General features: G+C 46.3%; 1 protein-coding gene across 1 annotated transcript in view; it reads left to right on the top strand.

Moving 5' to 3' along the window:
- Positions 1 to 16905, top strand: part of LOC126108833 (uncharacterized) — a 255944-nt gene that overhangs the window by 221012 nt on the left and 18027 nt on the right. Inside the window, exons 24-25 of the mRNA XM_049914197.1 lie at positions 4693 to 5025; positions 10379 to 10572. Coding sequence (XP_049770154.1) covers positions 4693 to 5025; positions 10379 to 10572 — 527 coding nt within the window. The remainder of the gene's footprint in view (positions 1 to 4692; positions 5026 to 10378; positions 10573 to 16905) is intronic.

Here is a 16905-nt window from a genome sequence, read left to right as displayed (position 1 = left end):
TTATTTCGGTGAATACGAAATAGAGTTAAATTTATGAAAAAATCGGCAGTGCGATCCGACTTACCTGTACGACGTTACGCCGCCTCTGGCCCAGTTACGGAACAGATTCGGTGGAAGGGTGTCACGGAGCCACCGTATCCCCTCCCGCATCGGCCCGGCCCACGACTGCGGTAGCCGGCCCTCGTCATCCCAGATAGTGGCGCCGAGGCAGAGTTGACGTGTGACGTGGTCCCCCGGATTTCTGTCGGGGACAGAGCTGGGGGTACGGTGGCCACAATCGTATCTCGAGTCACAGAAACGGTCCGTAGAGAAATGCGCCGCACGTGGACGTGTAGTGCCGTGCCGGAAAATGGCACCGCGATACTTTCGAATGTTCTCCGAATTACTAAAATCTGTGATCTGCAGTCGTATGCCATTTTCCCCGTACCGTGATGCCGGAAGTAACACTGACGTACCTTTCCGAAGCAGTGGAACTAGAGGATTTCTCCCGAAGCCGTCACCGTACTCGCCGAGGGCAGTCGTCGGGGTAGTACAGTATGGCAATTCGTCACCGGACACGGTGTGACGCCATTCGTCAGGTATCCGTGCTACCCGGTCTCGCTGTCACTCTGAATGCAGCCGACGTATGGGGAGGTGATACCAGAGACCAGCTGCCGTTACTGCCTGGTCGACAGTGTACGACGACCACAAAGTGTTGCAGGGGATCCTTTATTTGTTCACCGATGGCAGGTGCGGGTGTGAAGGGTCGCAGTATGCTCAGTGCACGATGTGGTGGTCCTCCTGTGATGTGGTCGGATGCATTTTCCTAGAATTTTGAGAGTGAGAGCGCCTGCCCTCTACTTCCCGTGGAACCAGACAGTGGCCGACTGTCACGCCTAAATGTTCCACAGACTCGCACTCGCCGTCCCGCCTTGTAGACTTGACGGGTTCGAGACGTTCTTCCGTCAGTATCTCCCGGAGTGTAGTGTCTCGACACTTACTAACTGTGAAATGTCTCGAACATCTTTTGTCATCACAGAAGACTGGAAGAGGGTTGTGCCATCCTAATATTGTCGTGACATAAAAGGGCAAATCAGAAAGTCTTTGTCCCTATTTTTTTAGCCACATTATGGCTGTAAATGCAAAGTCAGTATATCCATCCCCAGCATTGGACCTTTCTCAGTTCGTGCCGGCCTTATCGGCCAGTATCTCTGCCGTACGGCACTGCTCTCAGTTGTTAGAGATGGTAGACGTGCTTCACACGTCCACACCATTAGTGCGACAAAGTGTGGTTTGTTTTCTACGGAGAAAGGGATGACTGCCTGTCAGGCTGTACGGGAAAATGCAACCCACACGTGGGGAAAACTCTCTCACTTTGAAACGGTGGTGTTGCGAGTCCGAAAAAGGCCGCGAAGCATCGCTCGGTGACGGGCGTTCGGGGAGGCCGCGTTCGTCACTGACAGACGACATTTCCTGCGTGGATGCGATGGTGAAAGCAGATCGGTGTGTGCGTGTCACGACTGTGAGCTCGGCATATCGTACGGGAGTGCTTACGACAATGTTCGCGGGTCCTCAGGGTACCAGAACATTTTGTGTCGGTGGGTGCCTAAGCAGTCGGACGACACGATGAAAGGCGAGCGAATGACGTCTTCACCGAATCCTCTGGAACGGTACTCCGAGGATGGTGAAGGTTTCCTGGACTGCATTGTTACTGGTGATGAAATGTGGATACTGTATTTCACACCAAAATCCGAGCATCAGAGAACAGTGTGGAATTATCCGGATTTGCCCGTTACAAAAAAAAATTTCCATTCGGCACCATACTTCGGGAAAATGATGTTAACGGCCTTCTGGGATAGTCGTTAACCATTCCTTCTGGATATCGTGCCAACTGGTGCAACTGTCAATGCCGACAGTTACTGTTCCACACTGTCAGGTCCGAGCGCTGCCACTGGGGGAAAGCGCCGAGGGATTCTCGATGCGGACGACGTGATTGTGCTCTGTGACAAAGTGAGACTACACGTGGGAATCGGAACTGCCGAAAAGCTCCGGGAATTTCGCCAGGAGATTCTGGACCGGCCACCTTACAGTCCAGACGTCGTCCATAGTGATTTCCACATGTTCGGACTGCTGAAGGAGTACCCGGCAGGACAGCAGTTCACAAGTAACGGTGAAGCCGAGACGGCAATCCGACAGTGGTTCCATAGTCAAACGGACGAAGTGTGCTGCGGGGGGTGGGCGGGGGGGGGGGGGGGGGAGGAATCTCAAATTTAACGGTGTGATAGGGACAAATGTGTGAACCGGTGTGGGGTCTGTGTGGAAAGATAGTGTAAGGTACGTAGAATGGGGTGTATATTTGTCATTACCTGTATGTACCTTAGTTTTGCTAATCAAAAATAGTTTCTGATTTGCCTGTGTATTTCAGTTTCCATGAAATTTCAATGTGTAATGCTGTTTATGTCCATTACATACCTTACCGTGCCTGGGAATGACACTACACAATGACAACACTCTTGCACTCTGGTGACCGTTCTAACTGTCACAGGGAATTCAAACTCTAATCGTTTAAAAAATCCATCGATGATTCTTGTGTGCTCAGAGTTACAGTCGCGTCTGACTACGTGTTTCAGATACTTAACCTACTTAGAAATTAAAAGAAACTAAAAATCAATGAACTTCCGTGTAAGTTCATTTATTAGGGTACACCAGAAGTGTAGAAAATGGTCTCTAGTACAGGATCTGTCCTCAAAACTACCCTGATCGGCAGCCATTGTCTGACAGATTCCTCTGGCTTAGACACTGTTTCCCCTGTGGAAATCAATTGCGCCATTGACTCTAACTTAACGGAGCCCACATTTCCGTAGTCACTCACACCGACACAGTGGAATTCTCGAAAACCACTCCGTTCGGCGGTTGCCGATCTCGTTTGCGCCTCGTCCACACGTACGCCACATTGTCTCGTCGGGATATCGGCACGCCGACTCGTGGTCAGATTCCTCGTGACGATCTCGGCCTTCAGTTTCCGTGGCTGCAGTAGTGTCACGGGTGCACCGGCTCAACTCGTTCCTCGGTGCCGGTGTGCGACCCGGCATCCCCGGTGCCTGTGGACTGTTTACCCACTGCACGGTCCCACAGTGTGTGCTCCAGAGTGCCCACGCTGCCACAGGTGTAACTGTCATTCGTGTGGCTTTTGATATTATACTGATTTGGTCTGTAATCCGTGACTGATCCATTTCATGTTTCACTCTGATTGACGGATTAAAAACACTGAAAAAACCTCGTTTTTAGTCTCTCCCTGATCTTAGGGAGATATCTGTGTGTTCTCCTTCCTGTGTTGGTTTTCCATTCATTTTGGCATCTGTTATTAACTTTTTCGTGTCGGTCTAAGTTCCGTGTATCCTCTGTACAGTTTCTGACAGAATGAAAAGTGTGATATAGGAGGACAGAACTGTGAAACAAATTGACAAATTTATTGAAATGTAGATTGAAAACGAGGAAAAATACGCACCATTTCGTATCATAAATGCCCTTCACCTGGTTTTCTATAGAACGCCGTACAGGTGGTCACCGTTCTGTTCCGTACATTTCTGCAGGTGACAAACAAAAGCTCCCACTATGCGATTCAGTGTGTCCGGTGGGATCTCCTCGACAGCTGTACGTACCCTTTTGTCGAATTCGGCCGCGGTACGAGTACTGGTTGCGTACACTTGACCCTGCTAGTACCCCCACGAGAAGTCAGGGGCAGTGAAATTGGGCTACTGTGCTGGCCAATGAATGTCTCCAAATTGGGGAAACCAGTCGAGTAGGAAAATGACGTCGCAAGATGTTCGCAGAGTGGCAGGTGGTACGAACTGTTGCCTCCTCCTGTCGGAAGCACGTGTCACGATGTCTGGTAACCTATACTGCACGACCGTGAAGATACTCAGAAGAAAAGAACTGGACGGATTGTGTCAAATGAAGCCGAGCCACGCCACACCGCAGGGGGGACCCGTTCACGGCAAACGCGTTCCTCGTGCCTACTACAGTTGCCTCGGTTACACGGTGTCTCTATTTCTGTTTATTTATACCACTTTGTACACGAAAATGGAGCTCATCTGATATCGGTCGTCTCACAGTTTCGGGCCACCCGCCAAAGGTTCCAGGTAGAGGTTAGTCGGGCAAGTTTGTCTCGTACACTTAGTTTCAGTACGACCTGCAATTTTTAGGGGTGAAAGTGCAGGTTGTCACCGACGGTGCAGTGCAGGGAATGATCCGGCACCTTTGGCGACGAGGTGCGCCTCGCGTCAGCACGGTGAGGGCTCGGGGCGAGTGCTCGACGCGCCTCCTCACTTCCGCATTCTCCGTTGCCGTGGACTTTACTCCTCCGCACAAAATGCAATAGTGCCGAGTAGCTGCACCCACTGCACATTTGCCCGATTATCCACAATTTTATCGTGTCGTTTCGACTCGAAATGGCAATAAGAGTCACCGACGTGACGAGACTCGTTATGTCCGAAATACACCTCGACGGTGGATGCTCGGAGCTGTGTACTCTACGAGGCTGTAATTACAAATGGCCGTCCTGCCTCAGTGCAGCTCACACGTACTTATTTCGGGCAGGTGCAATAGCGACTGCGTGCTGCCTGACTCGAATTGTACCGTTCATTGTGTCACACCCTGTACTTCCTTTCGAATATCCTTCTGCACCCGTCTGTCTCTGTTTCACTGAAACAGTACCACCGTCCCGACTTCGACCGGGCCGTCAGTCTCCGAGGTCGGCGGCATCGGACGTGACGCCCCCGACTCGACCCACCTCGGCTCGGCACCGGACGTGGTACAGGTGACGGGCGACTCCACTGCTCCGGCCTCGACATCCGGTGGCAGTGCCGACAGTGGTAACGGTGCCGCCGATACTTATAGAGGGGGAATCGTCACGGGCAGCGTCGAAAATGGGTCGGGAGAGGAGCGGCACTCTGGCGGTGCCGACTCGCCCGGTGCTGCCCACGTGAAGCCGCCATTTTCCTATGCGGAGCTCATCGCGACGGCCATAACCAATTCGCCGAACAGGTTGGTACTACTGCTACAGTTGCTAAATTCTTTTGTTAAAATACACTAAAACATCCTCAATATGTGGAACCACAGATTGGCATTACCCTTGGTATCTTATACGTATTACAGCTCCGTCCATTACCGTGCGAGTTACTCCCGGATGCCTTAACATAAGTGTTGTCATCTTCCTGTCAGTATATTCCACATTTCTCTCTTTGCTGATTCTGTGGAGAAACTCTTCGCTTCTCATCTTACCTTTCCCCATAATTTTGAATGATTTCTATAGCTCTGTGTCCCAATTGCATCCATTCTCTTATTCTATTCCAGTTTCCACAAACTCCTCGAATCAGCTCCTTGCTTGCTGTGCTCCAAACATACGTTCTCAGAAATTTCTACCTCAAATTAAAGCACGTGTTTGATCGTATTGGACTTCTTTTGACCACAATTGCACTTTTTGCTTGTGCTAGCCCGCTTTTATATCCTCCTTTCTCTCTCGTATATTTTTTCATTTCCAGTTTTAGCAGAGTTGCTTCAATTAATCTACTCTGTGGTCCCCAACTTTGACATTAAATTTATCGCCGTTTTCACATTTGGTACTCCTCGTTACTTTCTGCCTGCCTCATATTTGTATATTTAGGCCTAACCGTATGATTCTTTTCGTACACCATCCCATCGACTGCCATTTTCACCAATTATTTGTGTTGCAATATGTACCCGACTATTCCAGCTCTCCATTGCTTTCCGTCCTTTAGCAGGCATTCTTTCCTTGATTTTTAGAGGGCTTGATCAATGCATCTGTTCATCAGCATTCCCTGTAACACACTGTTCTTCATGTTTCACACCCATATAGATCACATCTCTAAGATTAAGAATTTATTAAACTTTTTCTGCTATATGTTGGCAGGTGTTCTTTTACAGCAGGTCCTCTTGCTTTGTGTAATTTTTGCTGGAAGAGTTATTTTGGCACTTGTTGCAGTAATATTTCTTTTCCTATGTATGTATATTGAAATAATACTGATCCTGAAGTTCATTCACGATCACTGACAACTGTCTTCGTTACCAGCTATTTTGAAAATTTTTGTGAAACCAGTATACAAGAGAACTGTGGAACGTCTCGGTGCACACGATTTGCTCTCAGAATTGCAGTTTGCCTTCAGGAAAGGAGTATGCCCAAAAGATAAACATATTCTTCTTTTGTTTGTAAGGCCCAAGCAAGACTACGGTAGATTGCAAAGAGTATGAGGCTTGTCGAGAAAGTGAGAGCATTCTTGCTCTATCAAACAATGGAAAATCCAAAATGGAATAACGATAACATTAAGAAAAGGATAGATTGCTACTCACCGTATAGTGGAAATGTTGAGTCACAAGCAGGCACAACAAAAAGACTACTAAACAAATAAGCTTTCGGCCAAAAAGCATTCTTAGACATCACACACACACACACACACACACACACACACACACACACTCACACTCACACACACACACACACACACATACACACGACCACTACTGAGACCAGACTTAACCTCAGCAGCCAAAGACAGTGGTCATGTGTGTGAGACTTGTGTGTGTGTGTGTGTGTGTGTGTGTGTGTGTGTGTGTGTGTGTGTGTGAGTGTGAGTGTGAGTGTGTGTGTGATGTCTAAGAATGCTTTTTGGCCGGAAGCTTATTTGTTTAGTAGTCTTTTTTGTTGTGCCTGTCTGTGACTCAACATTTCCACTACATAGCAAGTAGCAATCGGCCCATCACCGATCTCCTGGTGCACCCGACATGTTTAAGTGTGGCCCTTGGGTTAGCACTTTTTCCCTAAAGTGCTAAGGACGTGTTGATGCATACCATGCCACTGGCCTTTTAACCTCTAGGAATGAGTTTAGGCGCACCGAGTCACAGCTACCTGAGCACGACAGGCGTGTAAACACGCGGACCTGTCTTTCCGCACTGCTCTACCAGTAGCTGTTTGGTGGTCTGACTGTATAGTTCGAGAGTGCATATATGTTTGTTGCAGTGTTTTCGCTTTGCAGAATTAGACTTCACTTCCCGTGTTGTTGTCAGTTTTCTTGGTTTCTACGGGAGAAATGTCACTTCGCCGTGGTTGCACAGGTTGAGAGATCCTGGATGTGCTCACAAGGAGCGACAGTGAGTGTGAGTTATGTGATGTTGCTAGCAGTGACGAGTCTTCGACAAAATCTCTGAGCTGTAGTCCTCGGCCTTTTACGTCAGAGGGGAGAGCAAGAATTACAGTCACTGGTTCATCTCGAACTGAGGAATCAGAAAGTAGCAATGAAACAGTTTGGAAAAGAGCATGCTTAAACTATTACTTTGATGACACGAGTTCAGGACAGAAATGTCAACTACATACTGACCCAAGTGTCAACTAGATACTGTCCCAAGCATTCTTTCATTTTTTGTGATATTTATGTCTGAAGATCTGTTGCAATTTATTGCAGACAAAACAAATCATTTTCACATTTACACCACAAAATCTGTGAATTCTCGACTGACAAAGTGGAAGGACACTGGATTTGAGAAAATGTATTGTTTTGTTGCTATTTGCCTTCTGCAGTGTTACATGGCTTTATGCTTAATTACAGACTTATTATTTTATCAGTTGATTTGTTTTCACCACGTAACGCCCGCTGTTTACGTCCTCCTTCATTGCTGAGCAATGTATCACTTTTCGTTGTGACGCCGCAGCTCTTCCTTTCCTATATCTTTACTACTTTTTATCTATATAAATGATGAACTATTGGTTTTGCCTTTTAACAACTTTTTAATAACTGTGGCGTCCCACCTAATGTGTCACCCACCTATACGTTTTACGTGAACCTTTCAAGACTCGATCGATCTGTTTACAAAGAGAAAGCAGAATATCTCTTCCTTTGATGTTGTCTGACAACGACCTAGGAAGCTTGATGCCCTCACGGCCCGGGCTCTTCCACAGCTCACGGTAGTTTGCAGCATTTGTTTTATTCCTTGCCCACTTGGCGCTACGTCGAACTTTCGTGGTGATAGTCGGGCAACGTCTTCCACGTTACCTGCAACATAAATACACTTTCTTCCCACAGTATTTCTGAAAACCCAATAACAAACTTAAAGAACATAATAATAATAACTGTTCTTACAATTATTCGTATAATTCTTGGTCGATTTAATGAGGGGTGACACCACACGTCTAATGGTCCAAGTTAAGAATTTAAAATTAAGTGATTATTGGTCCAGAGATACACTTTTGAACACACCACTTTTCAGCGAAATTATGTCGCGGGACTGTTTTTGTCTACTTCTGAGAATGCTACACTTTAGTGATAACTCTGCTAGTACTGGAAGTGACAGTCTATTTAAAATTAGGACGATTGTTGACAAAGTAATTCATTTCGTCCACATCGTAGGATGTGTTCCAGAAATGACCAGCATAGAGACAGAAGCGATCCCCCAGGCTGTGGCTAAGCCATGTATCCGTGATATCCTTTCTTTCCGGAGTGCTAGTTCTGCAAGATTTGCAGGAGAGCTTCTGTTAAGTTTGGAAGGTAGGAGGCGAGGTACTGGCAGAAGTAAAGCTGTGAGGACGGGGCGTGAGTTGTGCTCGGATAGCTCAGATGGTAGAGCACCTGCCCGCGAAAAGCAAAGGTCTCGAGTTCGAGTCTCGGCCCGGCACACAGTTTTGATCTGCCAGGAAGTTTCTTATCAGCGCACACTTTGTCGCAGAGTGAAAATCTCATTCTGGTCACTCTGGCATTACTTAGCACCATTTTAGATATATGGTTTTTATATGTTTATACGTCTTACATTTTTTGCATAAATGTTTTTTTTATGTTTTTATTGGTTTTATATACTTTCCAATCAAGGACTAGGACTTCAGTTGGGTTCTGTTATCGTATTGTGGATGTAACCAAGTAGTTCAATTTCCTCAGCTGTAAGTATTTTTAAGTGTATCTTATTTCTCCTGAGTGTAATTATTAATATTTTCTGTCTCTTGTACTGGATTGTTATTTAACACCGAGATCCATTTTGTTACTGCAATTTCTGAGGTCTAGTCCGCGTGTCATTTAATTTGGCGTCTACCGCTAGATGTCACAATCTTCGACCTGTGACGGGGTGGCGTGTCCTCGGCTCCACAGTATTCAGTGTGTGGCCAGTGGTGTAATGTGCAGTTCTATTTGACACCTGCCGATATATTTTAGTACGTTGACGACTCCCGAGGATTGTGCGTCTTTTAATTTTTCGTTTCCCCCACGGATTTTGACTACGGTTTTATCCTATCGTACGTGGACTGTCACGTGCTGTCCGGGCTCGACTTTTGACTGAGTTGTGGAGATATTTTCCTGATCACACACAGTATGGATCGGATGCCCGTCTGCCATTTCATCTGAGGTTTTACCGAGGAGTGACACATTTTTATGTGCACTTGCACCTTGGGAGTGGTGCAACACGAAATATTAGTTTTGTGAGTACATTGCTTTACTGTCTACTTTGTTCAGCACGTGACGTTGTGACTATTAGCGCTTTTGCTTACGTAGTTTCATTCTGTATGCAGACATGACCTGAAGATTTACCTCCAGAGTACGACACTGTTCATCACACAATAAACAGCTATTGCAGATTTGTACTTTCACTCAGTTTAATTTAGACTATTTTACCATGTCTGATAATAAATTATTTGATTGTCCTTCACATTATGTACAACTTCTTTAGCTGTGGTTGCCTGACCTATAAGGTTTTTCTTTTTTTCTTGTTTTATCGATCAACCCAATTTTCAACTTCCTTCTATAGCACACATCTCAGATGGTTCATTTCTCTTCTTTTTTTGATTTTCCCACGGTCCATTATTCACTTCTGTACACCACAGTCCTCCAGTTGCCTCTGTGGCCGAGGTCACTGACACACACTTCTGCAGCGGTGCTCGACCGGAGGGTAAGCCGGTTGGAATCCTGGTGGTGGATAAAATTTTCGCTACCAGTATTTGACCAGAAAGAGTAGGAGAGGTAGTGGTGTAAAGTTCCCGATCACCGTACTTTGTGCTAATGCTATTTGCGAGGAGTGGGCTGTTCGCCAGCAACGAGTCTGCTTCTTATGTCTTTGGGTTGTCCGTCGTGCACTATTTTGCTTTGGAGGTAGGAGTATTTCGTAACACGTGGACCCCAAAATTCTAAATGAACAAAGTAAGGCAGCAGAGTATTGACAGATGTGATTCTCGTGAGCTTCAAAGCAGGAAAACTTATAAACTAACCACGTATTTTTGCCAATTGTAGAAATTCGAGAGGGGTACAGGGACTTGTCGGGCACCCACCGTAAAATTGCCAAAAAGTGCCCCGCGACCCCAGTTCCGATTCGATAAGGACTGACCCGTGTGCTTTTGTTTGTCCGGCAGGAGGGCGACGCTGTCGGAGATCAACGCCTACATCGTGAGTCACTTTCCCTACTACGAGCACAAGAAAGGCTGGCAGAACTCGATTCGCTACAACCTCTCGCTCCACAGGTGCTTCGTCAAAGTGCCGCAGGAGGGCGGCAACCGCAGAGGCAACTGCCGGAGCGGCTATCGCAAAGGCAACTACTGGATGCTCGGTGAGTGTTCGGCCGGTACCTGGGAGACCGGTAGCCACGTGGCCACATTCTCATTTTCTAGACTCGTCGGTTTCCGAGTGTGTCCAGTGGTTAAAAAGCCACGAGTTTTTGACGGTGGCCTCCCAGTGCGTCCAAATATAGTCTAGCAGCTGGCAGTCATGTGACTCGTTCCCACTGTAGTGCCGTTTTCGGGCGTACGTCGACTCGTTGCTCATTGTGCTCGCTTTGGCCCCGGTGATTGGCTGTTGTTTTATGGTCGTAGCTCCACAGTGGTGTGTTTCTAAGCGACAGTTAGCCAGAAGTTTTTGCTCGAATCGACAGAAATGGAAGCTGTTATATCGTGAACACCTTCACCAAATGCTATCGGACTGATGCTCCAGTACTTCTGTCCCTATGTTATTTGTTGTTTAAATTTTTGTCCTTATATACACTTATTCTCAGAATAGAAAAAAAATCTTCTTTCACGTGACGAATGGCGTAAGTAATTAGTGGCTTTTGCGTGCGTAATCTTATTGGAACTTTTCAGGTGGAGATGGCAACACATCGTGCCCAGAGGACATGCGTCTGTAGGCTGTAGCCACGTTTCAGACATTGAGAAAAGGAGAATCATTGACACGAGGGACGGGGAGCCTCGTATCGACAGGCAGACAGTTGCCTGCAGCACAGTGACCGCAGAATGAGTGGTGGTGAGATGGACTTGGGACAACAGTGTGGCAGCAAGAGCAGGAACGAGTCCTACAAGAAGGGCTACACCACCAGAAGATTGTAAGGTCTTCCAACTGGCTGTGACGAATAGACGGATGACGACAGCTTAAGTCTGGACAAAGGCAACAGGCAGTGTGTCACCACGAGCCACCGGGAACAATTTACTGGAAGCTGGCACGAAATCTCAGTTGTCGTTTACTGCCGACATCGTACTGCAGACAACACGCCCAGCACGGTGTAGAAACAGGGAGCGGTACTGTGCGGTGTTCGGTGACGTCTGTCGCTTCCTTCTGTGGCAGACAGATTGATGTTAATGTGTCCGTAGTAACCTGGTGACACCTCTCTAAACTCTGTGGGACTGATGCTGCAATACTTGTGTGCCTGTGGTACGTGTTGTTTTAATTTCCATTCCTGCAACCAATAACTCTTAACTCCTGTAATTATGGTTGGTGGGGAGGGGGGAGGGAAATCTATTTTATAGGACAACAGGACTGATTCAGTTTTTGTTGAAGGGAGGACCATATTCTGCAAAATCTGACAAGAATGGTGAGCACTGTTGTCATATGCTTCATCACCAGGTGTATTCCAGCAGGATACTGCAAGACCACACACTGCAGTTCTCACCACCTCAAGGAATGTACATATCCAAGATCGTATTTTCCAGTTCCCTAATCTGTCACCCACAGAGCACATTTGTGACGCAGGTCAGGCTCCGTATCGATGTTGTCGACCTACATTAGTTCCGAACACAATGAAAGTTAAATCGTCTTAATACCGATTATACGGTGAACATTTCCAGAAACTGTGACAGTTAATGGCCTGGTCCTTCGTGGTGTAGCATATTCCATTTCTGTCAGTATAATTGGTTCATATACGAATGCGCCGTGTGTGTTCCGAAAGAACAGACACCGCACATTCGTATAATTATTTCACCTCGACAGGTGAGAATCCACCTACTTCAATGCAAGCGCACATTACGTCCACCCTCCTACGTGAATCCGAAAGTAGCGAGTGTGGAGGTCACGGACCGGGACTACAGCCGGGTGGGAGGGTGGGTCAGCCGAGACAGTCCGCGCAGGTGTGATAAACACTGTATTCGGGGTGGCACAGTAGTTAACGCGACTGCCTAGCGAGCAGGAGATCCCGAGCTCGAGTCCCGATCTTACAGACATTTTCAGTCATCACCACTGATTCCACATATTCCTGATGTAGCTGACGTTAGTAGTTTCTTTTGTTTCCCCCCCTCCTTCAATGTACATACAGTTGTTTTTATTAAATCTTCACTTCATATAGTAATTTCATTCTTCTACTATTTTAAGTTATTTGTTATTAGATTGAAGAGTTGCAGCAAACGTATCACAACACGTCATTGTCAGTTGAGAGAAATTTCAGACACAGAAAACTTCTAAGTTGTGCCCCAGAGGAGTGTTAAAGGAGTGTTGCTTTTCAGCATACGTACAATTGACTTTACGCGTAACACAGAAAGCGCCATGAAGCTTTTGCCAAAGATTGTTGTATAGAGAGAATTCACAGCGCTAGAAAATTGTAGTAGAATGTTGCAAGGCCTACAGAGGATTGGCACTTGCTATGAAAATTTGCAGTTGGACCTCAGTGTAAACAGATGTATACATATTACGAATAAATAGACACGAAGAGTCAGTGTCGAGCGATTACACTGACGACAAACAATCACCGAAAGCTGTTACGTTCACTAAATACCTGGGAGTATGTGTACTGCGTGATACAAAGTGAATGGCCACGTTAAAATAATTACAGGTAAGCTAGATGCCAGACTGAGATTCGTCGGAAGAATCGTTGGGATGTGCCGTCCACTCACAAGAGAATGCAGCTTACAGTGTCCTCGTTCGGCCGATAAATATGTGAATACTGTTAATCTGTCTGGGGTCCTTATCTGATAGGACTGATAGAGGAAATATAAAATATCCAAAGGAGTACAGTGTGTTTAATCGCAGAATCGTTATAAAAGTACGAAATCACGAGTGAAATGCTCGACCGCCTCCAGTGGCAGAGACTACGGGTAAGGCTTTCCGCATTGCGGTGTCGTTCGCTGCTAACTTTGTAGTGCGGACATTAGTACAAAAGTTAAACGAGATGTTGCTTCCTCCTACATATACCTCGTGAAAAGAATACGAAGGTGAAATTGGAGAGATTAGAGCTCACACAGAAGCTTACCGACAGCCGTTCTCGCCTCGAACCGCTCACGACCGGATCGGAAAGAGGGAGAATTGAAGGTGGTGCACGGAGTGCCCCCTGTCACACACTGTAAGATGGCACACAGAGACGTAGATTCAGTAAATGTACATATTGTAAGGTTGGCACTAGCTGACGATTTTACTAATTCTGTGTTGTGTCAATCGATTCCGTCGGTTTGACAATGAGATAAGCCCACTGGGCAGAATATTAATCACCATCTCGAGAGAGCTGTCTGACTGGTGTGGCAGCGAAGTGGTGTGTGTGAGCCATTCTGTTGTGTCGAGTCGGTGCATTAAAGTGTGTCAGTGTGGATACACGTCAGAATGACAGAGGAAGTATCGTGTTCAGATGTGCCGTCGACCACACCGTGAATGAAGTGACATTTGTCAGTGTATCGACAGACTATTAAAGTGTCTGCGGGTAACAGTCTGTGACTTGCATCCGTATTAATGTGGCGTAAGAGAGGTGGTCAGAAAAGATCTTAACAGACTAGGTCCGACAAGGAGTGTTCTGGCGTGTCGGGGGTAGTCAGTTTCACATCTGCTCTCAGTGGGCGGTGGCTGACTGGGGCTAAGTGTGGAGGGAAGGGGGGGGGGGGGAGGTAGTACTGTGGTTCGGGGAGGAATGTAGTGGAGACCACAGGTGATATTGTGATGTGTTTGGGGCAATTTTGTATGGTGAAATGATCCTACTTATTTAGATGACTGTGGGCACAAACAATATATTCAATTGTTTACTTGCTACGTCTGTGGTGTGAGTGATTTGCTCAGTTAGATTAGGAGTTTTGGAACGATGGAAAGTAGTAGAGAAGTACAAGGGAAAATAAATCTGCGAGGGTAGATATCGCGTTGTGTCCAGGTATCGCGTTGTGTCCAGGTAGTTCAGTCGCCGATACAATTGGTGTACGGGGACAGAGGTTCTGGGTTCGAGAGCTGGTCTGCGACACGTTTTTGATCTGCCGACTGAAAGCTCGTTATGAACATCTGTGTGACGAATATGCTTTCCTGCATGACAACAGGCATGTGTACGAGGCTCGGTGTGACAAACATTAACGCACCCTGTCGCACCGTGTCTGGCACACCGGATCACTCGATCTTAACCCTGTAGGAATTATTTGGTAGTTTTTGGGACAGTTGGTGAAATGTTGCAGGCAACATCCCTATTATTTGGTGAATGCGAGGAACCTAATCATAAATGAGTTGAATACAGAATACCCGAAGAAAATTGTAGGCACTCTCATTTGTCGAATTAAGGCCATTATCAATGCTAGAGGTGGTGTTACACAGTGTTAACATGACATCACCTGTGAGTGACAAATTTTTTGTCTGTTTTAGATATTTTGTTTTGTCAGGCCGTGCCAGTGAGATTGTGAGTCGCAGTGTTTTGTGGCCACAAGTTGTCAGGCCATCCCATGTTGTTCTTCGTTTTCTTCTTACAGAGTCCACATTTCGACCCCTCACCTGGGATCATCTCAGGAAGTTCCGATTTCCGCAATTAGGTGGACACTGTCAGAGACCAGTGTCATGTTCACTACTGAAAGGGAGTTTTCCAGAGCTTATTCTGAATATCAGTAGTTATAATGATATAAAGTCCACATTTTTAAATTCGTGCAAAATAAGATAGTTTTTCCATTAGGAAATGGAGGCACCAGAACCTCCAACTGCACGAGTTTCTGAAGTGATGTACAGGGTTATTACAAATAATTGAAGCGATTTCACAGCTCTACAATAACTTTATTATTTGAGATATTATCACACTGCTTTGCACACACATACAAAAACTCAAAAAGTTTTTTTAGGCATTCACAAATGTTCGATATGTGCCCCTTTAGTGATTCGGCAGACATCAAGCCGATAATCGAATTCCTCCCACACTCGGCGCAGCATGTCCCCATCAATGAGTTCGAAAGCATCGTTGATGCGAGTTCGCAGTTCTGGCACGTTTCTTGGTAGAGGAGGTTTAAACACTGAATCTTTCACATAACCCTACAGAAAGAAATCGCATGGGGTTAAGTCGGGAGAGCGTGGAGGCCATGACACGAATTGCTGATCGTGATCTCCACCACGACCGATCCATCGGTTTTCCAATCTCCTGTTTAAGAAATGCCGAACATCATGATGGAAGTGCGGTGGAGCACCATCCTGTTGAAAGATGAAGTCGGCGCTGTCGGTCTCCAGTTCTGGCATGAGCCAATTTTCCGTGGGCTACGCGTGAAACTTGCCCGCACGCGTTCAACCGTTTCTTCGCTCACTGCAGGCCGACCCGTTGATTTCCCCTTACAGAGGCATCCAGAAGCTTTAAACTGCGCATACCATCGCCGAATGGAGTTAGCAGTTGGTGGGGATCTTTGTTGAACTTCGTCCTCAAGTGTCGTTGCACTGTTATGACTGACTGATGTGAGTGCATTTCAAGCATGACATACGCTTTCTCGGCTGAAGTGCGGCTTCAGCCGAACAAAACTTTATGAGCTTTTCTACATATCTGTCGTGTTGAGTTTTTCTACATATCTGTCGTGTGTCATGACCATATGTCAATGAATGGAGCTACAGTGAATTTATGAAATCGCTTCAATAATTTGTAATAGCCCTGTATATCTGTGGCAAAGTGTGCATAGACGAACTCAGCAGACAGTAAGTGTGAAATCTGTGGTAGCAGAACATCATGAGATCTGTGCTCTTAGATATGGATACTGGTAATGTGTAGACTCTAGTTAAGAAATGCAACATTTATAATAGGGAAGCCTAAGAAGCAGCTGAGCTATCTAATGTATCTGTCTACAGTAGATCTGTAGAACAAAAAGCTGTGAGTTCTTGGAAAAAGGCACAGGTCACACCCATCTACAAGAAGGGTAATAGAAGTGATCCACAAAACTACCGTCCAATATCCTTGACGTTTGTTTGCAGAATCTTAGAAGTTCAAATGTAATGAGGTATTCCGGACAGAAAGACCTCCTCAATGCAAACCGGCACGGAGTCTGGAAACATCTATCACGTGAAACCCAACTCACACTTTTCTCACATGACGTGCTGAAAGCGTAGGATCGAGTCAACCAGGTAGATATTAAAATTTCTTTAATTCTGAAAAGCATTTGACTCAGTACCGCACCTACGCTCATTGTCAAAAGTATGATCCTATGAAGGAATAGTGAAATTTGTGACTGGATTGAGGACTTTGTGGCAGGGAGGACACAGCATCTTATTTTGGATGGGAAGTCAGATGTCGCTTACAATATTAATAGTAAAATCAGGCTACTTGCAGGGGATGCAGTTATCTACACTGAAGAGCCAAAGAAACTGGTATACCTGCCTAATATCGTGTAGGGCCCCCACTAGCACGTAGGTGTGCCGCAATGTGATGTGGCAGGGACTCGACTAATGTCTGAAGTAGTGCTGGAGGGAACTGACACCGTGAAGC

The sequence above is a fragment of the Schistocerca cancellata genome, chromosome 11 (assembly GCF_023864275.1).
Source record: "Schistocerca cancellata isolate TAMUIC-IGC-003103 chromosome 11, iqSchCanc2.1, whole genome shotgun sequence".
NCBI classification, from domain to species: Eukaryota; Metazoa; Arthropoda; class Insecta; order Orthoptera; family Acrididae; genus Schistocerca; species Schistocerca cancellata.
Note: the sequence above shows the minus strand (reverse complement) of the source record. Positions and strands in the feature narration are given on the sequence as shown.